This window comes from Elephas maximus, chromosome 15 (assembly GCF_024166365.1).
Source record: "Elephas maximus indicus isolate mEleMax1 chromosome 15, mEleMax1 primary haplotype, whole genome shotgun sequence".
Classification (NCBI taxonomy): Eukaryota; Metazoa; Chordata; class Mammalia; order Proboscidea; family Elephantidae; genus Elephas; species Elephas maximus.
Genome location: NC_064833.1, coordinates 75,945,301 through 75,967,253, shown reverse-complemented (window position 1 = coordinate 75,967,253; position 21,953 = coordinate 75,945,301). Strand labels below are relative to the sequence as shown.

The window sequence follows — 21,953 nt, the reverse complement described above, 5'->3', positions numbered from 1 at the left end:
TGTTCCCTGAAAGATGAAGACATTAATGGTACCCAACCACAAAGAGTTGTTTTGAGGGCTAAATTATTGCACGTTATGTGTTTAGCATACTCCCTGGACATAGGGAAAGGGATCACTAAATATAGCTACTCTCAGCCTTCCCCATCATCTGAAGCCAGTGGTTTTTTCATTGTTAACCTGAACTTCCCTGATACGCAACCAAACCAAATAAGACGATAAATCAAATATAAAAATGTCATTACTTTACATTTAAACCTCATGCTATACATGTTTCCTTGTCTATACAGAGAATTGACAGGCAAGAATAACCTCCCACCCCTACCGCAGATTCTCACACAATTTATCTGTTTTTTAGATAAGGAATTATGAGGTATGACAAATGGAGGGAAGAGTACAAGTTTGAAGAGCCTGTAAATTTTTTCAATTTGGTATACCAGATACATACAGTTTAGAAAATGAATTTAAGACTTACTTCAATTTTTCTATATACATTTTTTAATGACTAGAAACAATCAATTACGCAGTCAGAACTGTAGTTACTGGAGTCTGAAAGAGCCAGTCAATAAAAATAAAATCCACGCTGAACTGTAGCCATAAGAGCCATTGCCATCGAGTAGGATGTTTATCTTATTTTATTCACCAGAGAGCTTTTGATAGCTCTAGACTATCTTGATGGTAAGTGACATGTGGCATGCATGGCCATTATGTTTAGTTTACTTGGGCCTCACATCCATGTCACCTGTCCCATCAACACTACGCCCTCAGTGAATGAGACCACAATGGCATGGTCAGCGGAAGAGGAGGGTAACAATTGTAGAAGCACAAGGTTACAGATCAAAGGAACACTACCTATCACTGACTTCAGACCCACGATTTTTGTGATCAAAAATGGAGGTCCTGAAAGGCTCTATGACTTGCCTTGGGCCACAGAAAAGTTAGTCACAGAGCACAGACTGTTAGTTCTCCAGAGTCTGTGTTCCACATGCTCATAAAGTCCTTGCATAAATATTTGAACTTATAACCATCCAGCTTTTAGTCCATTAATTACATACCAGAAATAAAATTTTAGTTGTGATGAATCATTTAAATAATGTGTCCCCTATATGTGAGGATTGTTCCCACATAAATGGCAAGTGAATTATACTGAATTACTTTGATATATGAATAACTATATTAATAGCAAACATTTGAGTATTTACCATGTGTCAGAGATTGTTCGTATCACCCGGTATGTGTTAACTCATTTAATTCTCACAGCAACCCTGGGAGGAGATGTCATTATTAACCTCCTTGAGAGGAAACTGCAACACAGACAGGTCCACAAGCACCACAGTAAGTGGTGTGCCAGGACTCGAACCTAGGAAGCCTGGCCTCTGAGCCTATGCTCCAACTACTAAGTTAAATGATCTACTCTAAATAACATGGACATTTATACTAAATCTTAAAAAAGTAAATATGTCAAGTTTTGATCACTAAGCTGTACAAATGTGATTCAGTACTATTTTCTATACTTTCCTTCTTTTCCTCATTTCTAAGCACTAATTTTCAAAAACCAGCACAAAACCAATTAAGACTCTACTAGAACATGTCTTTGTTTCATTTGTTTTTATTCAGTAAGTGCCACATGACCCAAATATGTAGTATGTCTAAAGAATTTTTGCTTACTCTTTTCTAATTGGGTTCATTTCATCTAGCATTGAAATCTGTATTAGGCAGAGAAATTACTATCCCTGTATGTATGATATCCCACTTAAGGAAATTCTGAAAAATCTTTATTACACTATTCTTTTATAAAATGTAACCAATTTGCATGCATTGTAATATTAAGGTATAATCCCATGGAAACTAAAGAATAACAAAAATTGCTTTAAAAAGCTAACGTAGGGAAGTTTGGGGGGGGAGAATCATGTGTATTACGTAACTTATTTTATTATTGATATAAAACTTCAAATACTGTACCGTGAAGTGTGCTATAGAACACTACACACTATTACCAATGATTTTATCATCCGAATGTAATATATACAGCAATCACAAATCAGAAAATGGGTAACAGCCAGTGCCTCAGAAATGATGTAACATCTATGCCATTTTATTTTTACTGAGCAGTTAAAGCACTTGCTATTTATTTTTTTCTAAATATTCATACTATTACCACTTACTTTAACACATACTGAATAGCATTTCCCTCGAAAAAGTATGCTTTTCATTTCTTGGCACTGATTCTTAAAGTCAAATAAACCTGAAAATACTGTTAACTTTTTCAGTCTTTTATTGCTCCACCACAGGCATAAAGGCTCAGGAAGGGGCTTCTGCATTCTAAAGAAAAGTATGCAGTACCTTAAAATTTCAAATACTAAGTAATTGATACTCACAAGCAGATAACATCAACTAAAACTTTTTTACTAGTTTTTCCTTTTCGTTTACAAGAGGATAATCATTGTGTTAATATTATACTACAAAGGCATGTAGACTCCATAATTAAAAAAATTAAATGTCAGATATACAAGTAATGGCATTTTCTTCAATAATTCACAATTTTTATAATTTCTAATATTTGAAACAAATGTTAAAATTTCCACGATTTAAGTATCATTAAATATGAATTGAAACACTTAGCATCTCAAAGAATTATCAAGAATGGCAGAACTTGCAATTACCCCTATAAATCTTACATTGGTAATACAGCTCCCCTTTGTTATTTTATTTCCTAAGTATACTTTCAACTATGCCCTGTTTACAAATGAAGAGTTCTGGTTTGAAAAAGTAGTTTCTTATATAATTAACTGTGAACAGTCTTGAGGTTGTATAATTTTGTTAAAATTGTATGAGAGCCTTGAAATGTAGGATGTATCCACCCCATCTTACATAATATACGTATCTGGCTTACTAATGTTATAAAAGGTCATTTTAAATGCATATTAAGATGAATGGAGTTTAATCCAATTTTGCAAAGGCTTAAATGAAAATCTTAAAATGGAAATCTTGCTTTGAGAACCATGAAAACCTCAAAATCTGCTCCGTAGTATGGGCCAATTAAAATTACTGTTGAAAATAAAGACAAAACTGTGTTGATATTTTGAAATAGATGTTTTATGATACTGTCAATATATTAACCAGCTGAAGTATATCTAATGACAGAAGCTACTTTATACAAGTTTATTTCATTAATACCTAAATCTTAGTTATTAGTAAGGTTTAAATTTTTAGAGAACTGTTCCCTAGCAGCCAGTATTAGTAGGTAACTACATAAAATAATACTGTTATAAATTTTACATTTAGTAGCTAACATATGTCAGTACAATTCTCAAAAACCTGTCAATAGTTCTGACTCATTATGACTAATGAGTAACAAGTAAGTGATCTTCCCTGAGGTAAAAGACCATATATGCAAAAACCACTGCTCATCTCCAATTAAGTTGGATACTTAAAAATAATGGCAATAAAGACCAGTGCCTAGGAATCACAGATGCCTTTCAGACTGATACCTCAACTGCAAACAGTAGCCTTGATTATAAAAACTAAACTAAAAATCATCAGAAGATATAAAGCAAATTTCACAATCAATAGCATTTGCTAAATTTCTCAGATCTCCATTTTAGTATTTTCCAATAAAACACCTGAAACACAGTAAAAAGGGGAAGTGGGGAACGAGCTTTAGGCTTGCTCTTTAACTAGTTCCTGAATACCCATATAACCATCGGGGCTAACTGTATGTTATCTCATAATATTTGGCAGTGCCTTGTTTTCTTCAATTTCAACTAGTTTCTCATTCTGAGTATTCTAGACAAACACCCTCTTCAATTATACCTGGATTTTGGGTCACCTCAAACTTGGTATGATTAGCTGTAAAACAGATTACTGAAGAAAAAACATTACAATTTTATTTCAACTTTCAGTGAAACACTGTAAATAGTATTTAATCATAGGACTGAATTACAGGGACGATGTTACTTCTAGGGCTAAAAATAACTGTTTTAAGATCTTTAGCTTGGATTCAAAGGCGTGGTAACATAATAAATGGTAATATAAAAAAATAGTCATTCTATAGCAAAGTGTTTGGTTATGGTTAGCATAAGGATGAGAAGGAAACTCTTCCAAAATATCCTTGTAAAGATGATACCTGGCCTACTTCTCAAAAGTTTTGGCTGATTTAAAATAATTTCAAGGAATGTGATCATTTCTCAGAATCAAGCCTTTTATTCTTTATCAAGGGGGAACGCAAGCTATTATTGTAATATTAATACCTGACTTCTAAATGGCGTTGCTGTGGCAAGAGGAATTACTCACGTGTTGTCAGAGATGAAGCCCATCTTGTAACTTGTGCATGTGCATTCTAATTTACACTAAATGCAAGTACTTAATATAACAGAGAGGAAGATAAGATTTATTTGAGTTTTTGCTTTATGCTATGAGATTATACATATCAGTTATTAACCTAATATATCAAGTCACAGGTGAAGAAAATATTTGTTAAAGAAAAGGTGATTATCATTTACCTGGAAGCAGTGCATTAGCTTGTTAAACAGTATTCCTGCATTTAAACCAAAAAAAAAAAAAAAAACGCAAAGATGTTTCAGTGGCTGAGAAAGTAAAAAATAATTATAGTGGTTAGTGACACTTGTAGTTTTTAGTTTAAGACACACAAGCCACCTCTACTAGCTAAGTGGGAAATATTATTCAGTAGCTGAATCTCTCACTTGATGCAAAACTAGTATACAATATAAAAGTTGTAAATTTCCCTGCAATTTTGATATAAAGATGTCTGAAAGTAAATTTAGAAGAACGGAGACAGAACATAGTAATTTAAGAAAAGCATGTGATAAAATTAGCCCAAATATGTATCTTGCTCAGTTATCACCTGCACAATGCCTAGATTCTCCATTCTTTCCTTAATCTAAATGGAGTAGTTATTTAATAAGTGGATTCAATTAGAGATACTTTCATAGAAAGAAGACCAAAACCTCCCTTATTTGGAAACGCAAATTAAAGCACTGTCTATATTCCTTATATTCCTTATGGATCAACAGGTAGAGATTTTTAAACACCTGATAATATACTTTCTAATGTACATTTTCTCAGAATGCAAAGACAGTTTTGCATCTGTTACATGTGCAAACAGAGAAGGCCAGGCTTTGAATGCTCTAGATAAGAGATTGTATTAACATACATTTTGTCTTTCATCCATTCAAATTCAACTTAATTGGGTGAACAGAGGAAATAGATGGATTGAAATGTACATTTCAGAATACAGATTTGTAGAATAGGATAAAATAGTGCAATACCAATCTCAGTATAAACATTCTTTGTCTTTAAGGAATAAGCATGAGAGCTGCTTCTCAAGGAAGCTGGCAGGAAAGATTTGATGAATACACTATTTAAGCAAATGCCATGTTGATCAGGGTATGATGCAGCAAAATCTGCATCCCAACTCCAAGTGAAGCCAACGAATAAAGAAAATCTTACGCGTTCTAAGAAGGAAAGGAAACATTTTTGGTTCAAAGGGGCTCAAAGACACTTAGCATATTCAAGCTTAAACACCATTGATCAAAATTGTAGATCAGTGTAACTCATTCATAAAGATAAATTCTTATTTATAAATTCTCTGTGAATCTGACAAACTCTGAAAATTAGAGATCATTAACTATTGCTACCATTATTTTTGTACTTTCTACCACACTGTGCAATCAACTTTTCTGCAAGATTAAAAAAAACAAAAGAATTAGGTGGTACTTGACCAAGTCAGGATTCAAATAACAATGGTAACATATTAACAACAGAGCACACAATTGGCTGTGTTGGCTCAGACAGCAACTTAACTGAATCACATTGATTTTATCATTGTAGAATAGACTTCTTTTCCCTAACTTTGCTCAAATAAGCAAAATATTTATCATTACACTCTATTCACAAGATATTTTCATCAAGAATACAGATCTCTACGAATGTGTTTACGTTCACGGAAATGCCAGGATCCCATAGAGCCTAATAAATCATTTTAGTTCAATAACCTTCAACTTTACATAAATTTCTGACACTCTAATAAATATGTGGGACAGTTTACCTCGATGACATCAACATTAGCAAAATCTCATTTTCTCCCCAGTTCTAACCTTTCAGATAACAAACATATTTAGCAAAGAGAATTTTCATGTTTGAAACATTAAGACTTTCATGGAATTAAAATCACAAAGAACATCCAATGAACCACATATACTGAAGAAATGCATCTGAGCAGATCTAATAACTAATTTATAGATAATTCAGAGCCAGTCTGGGCAGCAGTATATTAAAAGCTATTGCCAATCACACACTTGCTATCATGCACTGAATAACAAGATATAATCTTTGAAATATACATACAAGATTTTTAATGGCTAATCAAGTTATGTTATGTGGCCCAGCCAACAAATATTACATATTCACAATAAACACTCTGCCCTTATTAGCCTCTAATTAAATCAAGAGTGATCCATTGGTTCAGCTGTGTTAGTCATCTCAGCATCTTGACTATCCATCTCTTCAGGCTCCTCCACGGAATTTCCCTTTTGTGCTTTTGACCTTGTGGCAAATGCTGCTCCCAGTGCATCTGCCACACTGCTATCAGTTGTTTCTGTATTCAAATTTTCAGTGTCACCAGTTAAAGAAAAAGATTCGGGCAAGCCAGTCTGAAGAGTCCCAGACTTGGCAGCAGAACTCACAACTTCTACTTTCCTTTGAGGAAGATCAGACAGTGACTGCTCTGTACTTTGATCCCGCAAGTGCTTGTCCATTGAAGCCTGAATAGAAGAAACCATCTCCTGCAATTTTTTTCGCTGGGCCTCAACTAAATCAGGATCAAGCTGCCTGCTGTCTCTCATTGTCACTACTCCAGGAGCTATTCGAATAAGCTCACTGTTACTAGGAGCAGCTGTGAATACAGAAGGCTCTGTTTTAGTGGAACTATTACTAAAGTCTTTCCCTGTACTATGCTTTCTTACTACTGGAGTTTCCCTAGCTCTTGGATCAAGGTGTGGGTTACTGGATGCAGTTCCTAGAGAATGCCCTTTTCCCTGAAAGGCAGCTACATTATGCAGTTGCTCAGATTTCTTTTTCACTACTCCACCACTACCTAACTTTAGTAACCCATGTGAGGGACTCGATTCCCTACTTCTTGTAGTAGCCTCTGCTCGAACCTGACTTACAGCCTCTTTAACTAAATCTTCAACATCAGGACCGATGGGGAAATGTCCTGCAGCATCCACACATAACTCCAGTCTATCTTCAGAAGCATTATAGACAAAGGTTTTGCCAGGAAGATGTGGAAAAGTACAATGCTTGCCATCAGCCATACCTAAAAAAGGGGAAAAGATATTTAATATTTTAAAATTATACTTATGGTATTAACAAAAGTGTGAAAACAATTACAGTTAAAACTGAATTTTTAATAATGATTTACAGGTAGCAGTTTTTAAATCAGAATTAACTAGAATTTAATGCAAAAAAAAAATCACCACAAATGTTAAAATAGTCCTCCCATAAGATTTATTAAAAAAAAAAAAATTATACTACTAGCAAAGCTGGGAAAGGGGCTTGAAAAAAAAAAAGCTGAGCTATAAGGAAAACATAATATAAACCAGTAAGAAAATGTAATTTCATTTTCTAAAACTCAAATCATAAACTTTGTAAAAATACAATACCTACATGGGCAAAGATATACCTAACTTCTTGCACACTACTGAACTAAAAATTATAAGTAATTCTAATGAATTACAGAACGCCAGAATAAAAGCTGTTTCCACAGTGCATCACAGGTATATATTTTTCAAAATATTAAAAAAAAAAAAATGAGCTTTCAAAATAAGATATTCCATAGTTAAAGTAGTAGTTACGGGGCACATCTAGAAAAGTTAAGATGAATGAATGCACTATGACTTTAGTGTAACTCCAAGAACCATCATTTAGTCATAGGAATTAAAAAGCCCTATTCAACTCAACGTCTCTTGAAATCCTTGTATCTCATGTTGCTACTCTTACTCTCTTCTGCTAGGCCTGCTGTTATCAGGCATCCTCGAGTTGATTTCAAATCATAGTGACCCCATGGGACAGGGTTTTCTAGGCTATGATCTTTACGGGAGCAGATCCCCAGGTCTTTTCTCCCACAGAGCTGCTGGGTGAGTTCGAGCAGCTAAGTCCTTTGCGCCACCGACGCTCCTTCTTCTGCTTGGCTGTTGCTGCTGCTGTGCATTTGAGTTGATTCTGAGGCACAGTGACCCCATGTGAAGTGGAACTGCCCCATAGGGTTTTCTAGGCTGCAATCTTTACGGGAGCAGATCGCCACATCTTTCTCCCACAGAGCCTCTGGGTAGGTTTGAACTGCCAACCTTGAAGTTACTAGTCCAGCACTTAACCACTGCACCACCAGAGCTGCTTCTGCTGGGTTAGAACCACCTGAATAAGTCTGAGATACGGGAGCTCTTTAGAGGCCCCACTGCTATTTACAGTAAAAGCTGTAGAAGCTGGAACCTGTGTAAGGCAAAAACCTGTCAGAGAAGGAAAACCTAAATATTTCCCACTAAAAGAAGCAATAGAATAGTAGTGAGAATGCACCCTTTCAAAGGAAAAAAACTTGTGAGACACAGAAAAGCAAGGCAGTCCCATTGAGTTCCAGCTCTCACAGGTTTCACTGTACTTCTCATGGTCAACTAATTCAATAGTAAGGATAAGAACTTCATTTTATTTTTTAGGCGAGGGGCTTACTCTCCCCACTGGGTTTTCCAAAACTTTATACTTGCTTCAACTTAGATATACAAAAAAAAAAAAAAAATTATGTGTTTTAAAGTATCCAATATCCTTACATTTTAAATTTGTCAAAGTATACTCCAAGTATGCTAAAGCAAGAGTTTTCAAATTTTATAAAATCATAAACACTCTCTTTTAAAAAATTAAGTTGAAGACTTTCAATAATATATGGTATATATGCGTATGTATGTGGCAAAACAAAGGCAAAAACAAACTTGTTAAAAACCAGTAAAATTTTTAGTAGGTGCTATAGAGGGAGTAGGTGAATGAACTCTAGGATGACCTGTGGGCATTTAGGTGGTCTCCAGATTTGGGATATTAAGAATAACCAAAAAACCAAACCCATGGCCGTTGAGTCGATTCCGACTCATAGTGACCTACAGGAGAGAGTGGAATTGCCTCCATGGGGTTTCCAAGGAGTGGATGGTGGATTCAAACTGCTGACCTTTTGGTTAGTAGCCAAGGTCTTAACCACTGTACCACCAAGGCGCCTATTAAGAACAGCACCCCAATTATTTATATAATTAACACAGTAAAATAAAATGAAAAGAACAGCACCCACCAAAAAATCTACAGTTGTTCACACGTACCTCTTTGAAAATATTCCAAATAACCAGAGAAAAGAACCAAACTGCAAATGAATAAATAAAATACAGTAGTAGTAGCCCAGAAACAAGCATTAATTTCAATGGTAGTAAAAATATCAATAAAATTAATAAAAATCCAACTAGAATCTCCTTCCTGTGTAACATTTTCAGCAGAGATAACTGACAAAAATTAAAGTCAAAGATGTGGTCTAAAGAATACCTTTCAGGGCATATGCTGGAATCAGTACACGTTTTACCATCCCCCTACCTCAGACATCTGTAAACTATTGTTCAGGAACCAAAGTTAGCAAAGAAGATAATTTTGAATGGTAAGGCCAGGGATACCCCCAGGGAAATCTTTCAATAGATAAAATCTATTGAGCCTCAGTAAGTATGAGGAACTAAAACAGACTGAGGATCAAAAATAAAATATAATTCCTGGGAGACAGATATAAACAGATCATTATAATACAATCTATTAAGTAAAAAATGATGGATATACTACTACTCACCTCACACAATTAGTTGGAGATTAAATGGGAAAACATATTTGGCAGGGGGAGTGAAGCAAGATGGCGAAATGAGCAGACACTACCATTTACTCCCCCAGCAACTAACTCACTGAACAATGAATAAAAACAAGCACAGACAGGGATCTCAGAACTTCAAACAGCAGCTGAGGAACTGGAGAACTGGGGTGAATCCAGAAGCCGAGGAGAGGAGGAACCGGCTAGCACAGAAACTGAGAGATCCTACCTGCTAACATAGGGAGCATGCGCTCACTGCAGCCATTTTGGGACGGGACTAGGTAATGACAGGAGCAGGGAATACAGGAAGGGAGCTTAACTGAGGAAGCTCTAGCCAGTTTTTTTTTTTTTTTAGGGCAGCACAAATTGGCCAGGAGAGTTCATGGGCCATGCAAGTGGAGGGGATGAAAGAAGACCCTAACACTGCATGCAGGTATTGATGAACCTCATTGAGGCCTAAACTAACACGCACTAAGACCAGGAAGAGCTGCAAGGGCAACAGGGCAAGGGGAATGATCCAGACTGACAGGCAAGCAGGAGGCAGCCCCCAGCAAGACACCATGAGTAGTGGGTATACCAATGCAGGAGTGCCAGTGAAAGACTGAAAAAAGAACCCTCACTGTCAGCACAGTAAAGTCAATCCCCACCAGGCATACCAGCTGAGGCATCCAGCGAACACCTCCCCACCCCCCGCCCCCCCCCCCCCACATGCATACTGAATCTCTGAGACCAAATATACAGATCTCTCAAATCAACTTGGGGCGGCGGGGACCTAAGGATAAGAGAGCCATCTAGTGTTTCACAGGAGAAGATACCAGTCCTGCTGCAGCTGAGACGTTCTATCTAACAGGAAACCTAGGGGATAAGGTATGCTGCCTCCTGGGGATCCCAGGCCTGTGACTTTTGGGGAGAGCAGTCTGTCACATATTTCTCCCACGGAGTGGCTGCATATAGGCCCTGGCCTTCCTGTTGGCAACTGGACAACTGGCCGCTCCCCAACTAGGGCACCCAAATGGAAAATCTTCCCACAATAAACAATAAAAATTTTAAAGAAAAGATAACAAAATGGCTCAAGTTCAACAAAAACTAGTAAAAAACACAAACCACAAGGGAAGAAGAAACACTGAAAAGCAAACATGAAGAAGAGGAAATCTCTCCTATGAAGGCCAGAATAATGCAAAGAATTGGTAATTTTCAGACTATGGTGCTAAATATCTTTAAAGAAAGTGAAAAACACAGAAAACAAACAGGTGGCTTTCAGGAAGCAAATGGAGGAACAAAATGAGAGCTTCAACAAGGACTGTGAAAATATGAAAAAACCAATGAGAATTACTGGAGAATAAAAGATCTGAACTAGAAAAGGCAAGAGAAACACCCAGCAATACAGTCAACCAAGCAGAAGACAGAATATCTAAACTGGAAGACAAAATAACTGAACTCATCAAGTCTCAAGAGAAACAAGAGAAAAAAACAAAGAAAAGCAAACAAACCCACAAAGAAATATGGGATTTAATTAAGAAATCTAACATCAGAATTATTGGCATCCCAGAGCACTACAACAACAATAAAGGCACTGAAACAATTTTTCAAGAGATAATCAGAATTTCCCAAACCTGAGCAGAGAACCAAGCCAGCAAATAAAGGAAGCTACACAAACCCCACTGAGAAGAGACACACAGAGATCAACTCCACAACATTATCCTAATAAAAATCTTGAAAACCAAAGAATTTTGAAAACAAGAGAAAAACACAATTAACACACCAAGAGTCTTTCATAAGAATCAATGCTGATTTCTTCCAAGAAACACTAGAGGCCAGAAGACAATGGAGCAACATGCTGAACCAAAACAATTGCCAACCAAGAATACTTTACCCAGCAAAGCTGTCATTCAAAAACAAGAAAGTAATCAGGACATTCCCAAACAAACAGAAGCTCTGGGAATTTGCCACTACCAGACCAGCTCTGCAAGTATTACTCAAAGGAGTACTCCAAATGAAAGAACATTAAGAAATAAGCACAAACTAAACCTATCGAATACAGGTTACATATTGGTGTTAATGGAGACACACCAAGAGAAATGAGGGAGGGAGGAGCATATCAAGAATAGATTTATTATGTTAAGTTTGTATGTTAACAGTTATTCATATGCCAGATGCTGTAGTTACTCTAAGTCATGTAATGTAACATATGTGGTAACCACTAAGAAATCACTAAGAGACGAGCAGAGAAGCAAGTAACAGGAAGACTCATCACAAGAAAGAATCCAAATACAAACAAAAACAGAAAAATCAGTATAATAACAAACAAGATACAAAACACTCAAAAACAAACAACAAAATGAATGAGTTAAACAATTCACTTTCAGTAATAAACGTAAATGGTCTAAACGTCCCATGCAAAAGGCAGAGAGTGGCAGAAATGTTAAAAAAAAACATCATCCATCCTTCTGCTGTCTACAAGAAACACACCTTAGACATAAGAACACAGACCAAAAATAGAAGAATGGAGAAAACATTCCATGCAACCAGTAAACAAAAAAGAGAATGGCCATACTGGTACCAGGTAAAACAAACTTTAAATCAATCTGTCACAAGAGATAAAGAAGGACATTACATAATTAAAAAAAAGGTTCAAATCAACAAGAAAACATCACAATTACAAATACATACGCACCTAACAGCAATGCACCAAAATACATAAAACAAATTCTAACTAACACGAAGAGAGAGACAACGCCGTAATAGTCATAGGGGACTTCAACACATCAATTTCAATTATAGACCGAAAAATCAAACCCACTGCCGCGGAGTCAATTCCGACTCAGCAACCCTGTAAGACAGAGTAGAACTGCTTCATAGGGTTTCCAAGGAATGGCTGGAGAGTCAAACTAAAGACACTGAGAACCGAAAACTATAAGCCAACTGGACCTAACGAACATACACAGAACACTCCACCCAGCACCAGAACAATACACATTCTTCTCCAGTGCACATGGATCATTTTCCATGAAGAGCATATTCTAGGTCACAAAACCAGTCTCAACAAATTTAAAAAGACAGAAATCATACAAAGCATCTTCTCAGACCATAACGGCATGAAACTAAAAATAAACAGGTTGAATAAGGAAAAAAAAAAATTATGTGGAAGCTAAATAATATAGTACTGAAAAATTACTGGCTCATACAAGAAATCAAAAGTGAAATTTAAAAATGCCTAGAATCAAAAGAAAATGAAAACACAACATATCAAAACCTTTGGGACACAGCAAAACCAATACTCAGAGGGAAATTTATAGCAATAAATGCCTACATTAAAAAAAGATGATTCAAAAATCATGAACTTAAACCAACAACTTGAACAAATAGAAAAGAAGAGCAAAGGAAGCCAAAAGCAACCAGAAAAAAAGAAATAATAAAAATCAGGGCAGAAATAAATGAATTAGAAAATAGAAAAACAACTGAAAGAATTAACAAGAACAGAAATAGGTTCTTTGAAAGGATCAACAAAATAAACCACTGGCTAGACTGAGAAAAGAAAAAATACAGAAGAGGCAGCTAACCAAATTAAGAAATGAAATTGGTGACATTATAACCAACCCATCAGAGATAAAGATCCTAACCGATTACTATAAAAAACTCTCTCAAAAAATTTGAAAATCTAGAGGAAATGGACAAATTCCTAAAAACACACAACCTACCCAAATTAACACAAACAGGTAGAAAATTTAAACAGACCCATCACAAAAGAAGAAATTGAAGATGCCATCAAAAACTACCAACAAACAAAAACCCTAGGACCAGATGGTTACACTGGAGAACTCTACCAAACATTCAGAGAAGAGCTGGCACCAGTCCTATTCAATCTCTTCAAAAATACAGACGAGGAAGGAACACTACCATACCCCTCCTATGAATCCAGCATAACCCTAATACCGAAACTAGGCAAAGATATCATAAAAAAAGAAAACTACAGCTCAATATCCCTTATGAACATATACGCAAAATTTTTCAACAAAATTCTAGCCAACAGACTACAGCAATATGTCAAAAAAATCATATACCATGATCAAGTGGGATTCATACTAGGATTACAAGGGTGGTTTAACATCAGAAAATCAATATAATCTACTACATAAAAAAAAAAAAAGGAAAAGAACCACATGATCGTACCAATTGATGCAGAAAAGGTATTCAATGAAATTCAACACCCCTTCCTGATAAAAACTCTCAGCCAAATAGGAACAGAAGGGAAATTCATCAACACAGTTAAGGGCATACATGAAAAACCAAGAGCCACATCATACTCAACAAAGAAAGGCTGAGAACCTTCCCTCAGAATGGGAACGAGACAAAGATGTCTACTATCACCACTCTTAATCAACATGGTACCGGAAGTCCTAGCTAGAGCCGTAAGACAAAAGAAAAGGTATCTAAACTGGAAAAGAAGTAAAATTATCACTATTTACAAATGACATGACCGTATATATGGGAGACCCTAAAGATTCCACAAGAAAAATGCTGGAACTAACAAAAGAATTTAGCAATGTTACCAGATACATGATCAACACACAAAAATTGGTTGGGTTCCTCTACAAAAACAAAGATTACTCCAAAAAAGAAATCAAGAAAACAATACCACTTACAACAGCCCTCAAATCAATAAAATACCTGGGGATTAACCTAACTAAAAAAATCTGATGCCTTTGAATTATGGCATTGGTGAAGAATATTGAATGTACCATGAACTGACAGAAGAATGAACAAGTCTGTCTTGGAAGAAGTAGAGCCAGAGTGCTTCTTGGAAGTGAGGGTGGTGAGACTTCCTCTCCTGTACTTTGGACGTGTCATCTGGAGGGTCCAGCCCCTGAAGAAGGATATCATGTTTGATAAAATAGAGGGTTAGTGAAAAACAGGAATATCCTTGAGGAGATGAATTGACACAGTGGCTGCAAAAATGGGCTGAAATATAGCAACAGTTTTGAGAATGGCTCAAGATGCAGCAGTGTTTTATTCTGTTATACAGAGTTGCTACAAATTGTAACCAATTCAACAGCACCTAACAACAACAACCTAAAGCAATCTACAGATTCAATGCAATTCTGATACAAATCCCAACAACATTCTTTGCTGAAATAGAGAAACTAGTGACCAACTTCATATGGAAAGGAAAGAAATCGCAAATAGCCAAAGCAATGCGGAAGAAAAAGGACAAAGCAGGAAGCCTCACACTCCCTGGATCTAAACATACTATACAGCTACTGTAATCAAAACAGCCTGGTACTGGTTCAACAATAGACACATCAATCAGTGGACTAGAACTGAGAACTCAGAACTAAACCCAAACAGCTATGAGCACCTGATTTTCGACAAGCGCTCAAAGTCCATCCAACGGGACAGAGACAGTCTCTTTAACAAATGGTGCTGCAAAACTGGATATCCACCTGCAGAAAATTGACACAGGACCTATACTTCACACCAAACACAGAAATTAACTCAAAATGGTTCAAAGACCTAAACGTTAAACCTAAAACCATAAAATTCCTGAAGAAAACTATGGGACCTAATCATCTGTAAAAATAGGATAACAAGCATTAAAACAAATACATGAATAAAAGAAGACAAAATAGGTAAATGGGACTACATAAAAATTATAAACTTCTGCTCATCAAAAGGTATTATCAAAAGAGTAAAAAGAACCTACAGACTGGGAAAAAAATATTTGGAAAAGACATACCAGATAAGGGTCTAATCTCCAAAATTTATAGAGAATTTCAACAACCCAACAACAAAAACGCAAACAACCCAATTATAAAATAGGCAAAGGAGAGGAACAGAACCTTCACCAAAGAAGACACCAACAGACACAGGAAAAGATGCTCATGATCATTAGCCATTCAAACAAAACAGTTCTGTCAATTCCGAATCATAGCGAACCTACAGAACAGAGGAGAACTGCCCCACAGGGTTTCCAAGGAGTGGCTGGTGGATTCAAACTACTGACCTTTTTGATTAGTGGCCGAGCTCCTAACCACTGTGCCACCATGGCCATCAAAACCAAAAAAATCCAAACCCATTGCCATCAAGTTGATTCCAACTCATAGCGACCCTAGAGGACAGAGCAGAATATCCCCATAAGGTTTCCAAAGAGCACTTGGTGGACTCAAACTGCTGACCTTTTGGTTAGCAGCCATAGCTCTTAATTACTATACCACCAGGGTTTCCACCAGGGCCACTGGAGAGATGCAAATCAAAACAGCAATAAGATAACAATAAAATGGCACTGATTAAAAAAACAGAAAACAAATGTTGGTAGGGATGTGGGGGAAACTGGAACCCTTATTCATTGCTCCCAGTGAAAAACCCAGTGCCGTCGAGTTGATTCCAACTCATAGCGACCCTATAGGACAGAGCAGAACTGCCCCATAGAGTTTCCAAGGAGCGCCTGGCAGATTTGAACTGCCAATCCTTTGGTTAGCAGCCGTAGCACTTAACCACTACGCCACCAGTGTTTCCTATTCATTGCTAGTGGGACTATAAAATGGTATAACCACTATCAAAAAATGATTTGGCACTTCCTAAAAAAACTAGAAATAGAGCTACCTTAGAATCCAGCGATCCCACTCCTAGGAATATACCCTAAAACCAAAAAAACCAAACCCACTGCCATCAAGTCAATTCCGACTCACAGGAATATACCCTAGAGACCTAAAACTACTGACAGGACCAGACATATGCACTCGTATGTTCACTGTGCTTTATTCACAATAGCAAGACAATGGAAACAACTGAAGTGCCCATCAACATATGAATCAGTAAGGAAATTGTGGTACAAACGCACAATGAAATACTACACAACCATAAAGAACAATGATGAGTCTGAGAAACATATAACAACATGGGTGGACCTGGGGGGCATGATGCTAAGTGAAATAAGTATATAAGGACAAATATTGTATGATCCCTCTTTTCTAAGAAGACAAGAACAGATAAATATAGAGAGACCAATGTTCATTGGTGATTATCAGGGAGAAGGCAGGGAGTGATAAGTACATTTTAGAACTTAAAGACTTGTTATTTTAGGTGATGGGAAATGTGGCTCCGAGTGTAGAAATAGTGAGCATAGCACCACCACAGTGAAGAATATTTGAGTACTAACAGAAGGGTAGAGACACGAAGAGAATGCAGACAATTTGTGATAAATGTAACTAATGTCAATGAACAATTTATGTGGAAATTTGTTAAAAACAAATTCACTGGGGGATGTACAATTTTGCAACAAGGGTAATAACAACTAAAAAATATGTGTTCAGTTACACAGATATATTAGCATGCATAAATATTACAAGAAGGCATATATGAATAACCGTAGACATATGTACATACATGTTTATGTGTACTGCAATATTTTCAAGTATAATACAAAGCGCACAGGGGGCAGAGATATGGATACCTCCTGGATACAACCAAACACCTCATGGGATAGGTCTACTGTGTTTGAAGGCTTAAGATCTTAGTTTCACGGAGAACTCTTTCAAGTGGCAAAACACAGTCCATAAAGGCAATGTTCTACATCCTAGGTTGGTGAGTAGTATCTGAGGTCTTAAAAGCTTGTGAGTGGCCATCTAAGACGCAACAATTGGTCTCTACTCATCCAGGGATAAAGAGAAAAGAAGGAAACTAAAGATTCAAAGAAAAAAAACCAGTCTACGAACCAAAAGTCCACACGAACAATGACATCACCTACCTTGAGGCCAGAGGAATCAGATGGTGCCTGGCTACTACTACCGACCGTTCCGACCAGAGACTCAATAGATGGTCCCGGATAGAATGGGAGAAAAATGTAGAACAAAACTCAAATTTCTAAAAAAAAGGCCAGACTTACTGAACTGGTTGAGAATTGATGAGCCCCCGAGACTACAGCCCTCTGATACTCCTTAAACTTGGAACTCAAACCACTCCCAAAGGTCACCTTTCAGCCAAGTGACAGATTGGCCTATAAAACAAATAATATCACCTGTGAGTACTGTGCTCCTCAAAATATTCATCTAGATGAAACCAAATGGTAAACATTTACCTTAGACCAAAGATGAGAAGGCAAGGGGAAGCTGGGAAGCTAGATTAATGGGAACAGAACAACCAAAATGAAAATAACGAGAATACTGATATATTGTTAAGACTGTAACAAATGTCACTGAACAATATATATAAAAATCATTAAATGACAACCTAATTTTCTGTGCAAACTTTCACCAAAACACAATAAAATACATAAGAAAAAAGAAAACATGCAAAGCACATACTACAGTGCCTAATATAAAACAGGCAGTCAGTAAGTTTTAATTCTTCTATTGGATCAAATAGGTTATGCACGTCAAGCCTAACTTTTAACAATGGATTATTTAAAATAACAACCAAAGCACAAACAGCAAAAGACTAAATAAATAAATGGTACCTTATAAAAATTAAAAACTTTAGTTCATCAAAAGACTTTACCAAAAAAGTGAAAAAACAAGCTACCAGCTGAGAGAATACCTTTGGAAACCATATATTCAACAGGAATCTAATAACCAAAATAGATCTCAAACTTTGACAACTTAACAACAAAAAGACAAATAACCCAATCATAAAATGAGCAAAGCCCCTGAAGAGACACTTCACCAAAGAGGACATTCAAATGGCCACCAAATATATGAAAAAAATCTCAAGGTCATTAGCCATCAGAGGTATGCAAATCAAAATTACAATGAGATGCCATTTCACTTTCATTAGAAGAGCTAAGATTAAAAAAAAACAAAACAGAAAATAACAAATGTTGGTGAGGATGCGGGGAAATTGAAATCCTTCTCCATTGCTGGTAGGAATGCAGAACAGTACAGCCCTTGTGGGAAACAGTGTGGCAGTGCCTCAAAAAACTAAAAATACAACTATGATATGACACAGCAATTCTACTCCTAGGTATGTACCCAAAAGACTTGAAACCAGAGACTCAAAGAAAGTGTATTACACCAATGTTCACTGCAGCACTATTTGCAATAGCCAAAAGGTGCAAACAACCTAAATGCCCATTCATATATGAATGAATAAACAAAATGTGGTACACACATACAACAGGATACTACTCACCAGTAGGAGAAATGAAGTCTTGATAACATGCTACAATATGGATGGACCTTGAAGACATTAGGCTGAGTGAAATAAGTCAATCACAAAAGGACAAATATTGTATGATCTCAATTACATAAACAGAAAAAAAAAAAAGGCAGAAGTAAAGAAACAGAAATGTATTACTGGTTATCAAGAGCCAGAAAGGGACAGAGAAAGGGGAGGTTAACAGAGATGGAAAAAATCACATGGATTAAAGGTAGAGTTGCACAGCCAATTACTATAATTGCTGTCAAGAAGTTGTACACCTATAAAAAGTTGAACTGGCAAAAGTTGTGTGACAGATTTACAACAACAACAAAAAAAAAAATCAAAAAAGAGTGGCTGCTGAGGCTGCTTATGTACAACCAAATGCTTTATAGGATTTGGTTTCTTGGTATGGAGGTTTAGGGTCATGGTTTCATATAGGACATTCCGGTTAACTGGCCTAGTATGTTTAGTGATTCTGTTCTATCTCCTCTTTGGTTGCACAGAGCCGGAAGCCAGAAAAAGGAAAGTCAGGAATAGGTGAAGGATATGCAATGTGCGCCTAATTTCCTCCATGAACAACTGCCTCCTTTGCCACGAGACCAGAAGAACTGAATGGTGCTCGGCTACCGTTACTGAACATTTTGATAAATGTTTCTATGGAGGAATACTGATCAAAAGGGGAAACATGCAGCACAGAATTTCAAATTGTCATGGGCTCCAGACTTCCAAGAACCATGATGGTTGGAAAAACCCCTGAAACTACTGCCCTGAGATAATCTTTAAAGCGTAAACCAAAATATCCCCTGAAGTCTTATTAAAACCAAAAAATTATTTAGCTTAACTAAAAGAAAGCCTGCCTCGAGCATCATGCTCTAAGAACTATCTGTACGGGATCAAGATAACAACAGCAACTTGAAAGATTAGATAGGAACCTTGGGGGCACTGAGTTTATGTTAATGGGGGAGAAACAACTCAGAAAAGGAGTGTGAAAATGGTTGCACAACTCAAGAATGTAATCATCACTGAATTATACATAGAGAAATGGTTGAACTGGTGCACGTTTTGTTGTATATATTCTCAACAACAATCTAAAAAAAAGTCATGCAATTGTCTCCAGTCGACTAGTGTGATATTTTCCCTTGGTTATCCCTAGAAAGAGTCATATTCCCACACGTGTTCATTACAGTATTATTTAGTGAAACACTGGAAACACTCTAAACCTTCAACAAGAACAGAATGGTTAGTTATGGCTTATCTACTTGATAGAAATTATATGCAGTTAAAAAAACTGACATAAAAGGAAACCTGTGAAGCAGCCTTAGACACAGCAAAACGTACATGATATTAAAATGCCAGAAAACAAAACCAAGGAAGTACTATAACTACAATCATGCTTAAAGTGTGTTTCAGGGCTTCGAACTGGTTTGAAACGGTTCAGTCATGGCCAATGAAGCAAAATCAGAACAGACCCAAATTTTTTAAATTTGGGTGAAGTGGACCGATAACCAGAATGGGAAAAATTATAGGTCAAAGCCCTAGAATGGGAGACTCAGATGAGGCATAGTGAGCCCTTTCAGGAGCCTGACGCTGGAAGACTAGATTATTGCCAGGACTGTAAAGAGCAATACACATTCAAAGCAGCGTAGTCAGCCACCATCTTTGAACGAGGCACCATTTCCGACTCTGCAGTCAAGAGATTGGGTTGCTATACAACACGCACGCTGACCTTTTAAGAGGGAGATTACGTTTCTAGTAGGGCTTCCACTCATAATTTTTTCTGTTTGGGTATCACTCCAGTTCACCAACATTTTAAAAATTCAGGTCTGTTCAGGTTTCAATTCATCGGCCATGACTGAATGAGGCAGAACCAGTTTGAAGCCCTGATGTATATGTATAACATAAATTAAATACTGAGAAATTAGAAGTGATGTTTACCATTTCTATAGTTTCTAGACTTTTTAATTGTTATTTAAAAACTTTCATTTAAAATATATATTTAAAAAATCACTGCAAATATTTTAAGTGCTCTGATTCCTTTAAGCATAATCATTTAAGTTCTGTATAACATATAATCCTTCAAATTTTAAGAATCAAGCTGTATTAAAATTTCTATATCACATGTCAATAATTCCATTACTAAGTAGGCAGATGTATGCTCAAGAAAACTCTTATACATATGCACCAGATACTAACAACTATAGCAACATTGTTCCTCATATCCAAAAACTGGAAACTACCTAAAAGTGCATCAGTTGAACAATGAATGGTGTTAAAAATGATACAGTAGAATACTATGCAGCAGTGAAAATGAATGAACTATAGTTATACCCATCAACATGGATGAATCTGAAAAAGTGTTGCAGAAAAGAAGTCACAAAATATATAAAGCATAATTCCGTTTTTATAAAATTCAAACAAAAGCAAAACTGAACATTATGTTGTTAAGGGGTATCCACGTAAGTGTTATCGCAAAATCTACCGTTCATCTCTGCATTTACCTCTGAACAAAGACCTGCAAGTGAACTTACCATACTTTAAGCCTACTGATTTTTAAATAACTTTCCAACTATAAAGAATAGAATAGTAACAGTCCAATTCGATCTCAGATGGTATGACTCCAGAGTTCTAAATTATACTGGGTAATATTTCTGTTAAAATATATCTTTAGGGAGGACTTAAGCAAAGTAAGACAGGTATATTCTTTTCTTATTTTTGGAAAGTGTGGGTGTTTTCCTGGGAACCAGGAAGGCTTAACATGCTTTTTGATTCTTTGACCACGGGATAATAATAATGATTTGCCACATGAATCTGTCCAAAAATAGGGATAGAATTTTACTACAAATATTAGAATAAACTGCATTTTAGAAGGTAAGACAATTTTCTAAGGATAATTCATTTCAAATTACTGTGTTACAGTCAAAAGAAA

The 21,953-nt window shown here is 36.3% G+C and overlaps 1 protein-coding gene across 1 annotated transcript in view; it reads right to left on the bottom strand.

Moving 5' to 3' along the window:
• Positions 1 to 1,588: 1,588 nt before the first annotated feature.
• Positions 1,589 to 21,953, bottom strand: part of VCPIP1 (valosin containing protein interacting protein 1) — a 37,181-nt gene continuing 16,816 nt past the window's right edge. Inside the window, exon 3 of the mRNA XM_049853981.1 lies at positions 1,589 to 7,333. Coding sequence (XP_049709938.1) covers positions 6,462 to 7,333 — 872 coding nt within the window. The 3' untranslated portion in view covers positions 1,589 to 6,461. The remainder of the gene's footprint in view (positions 7,334 to 21,953) is intronic.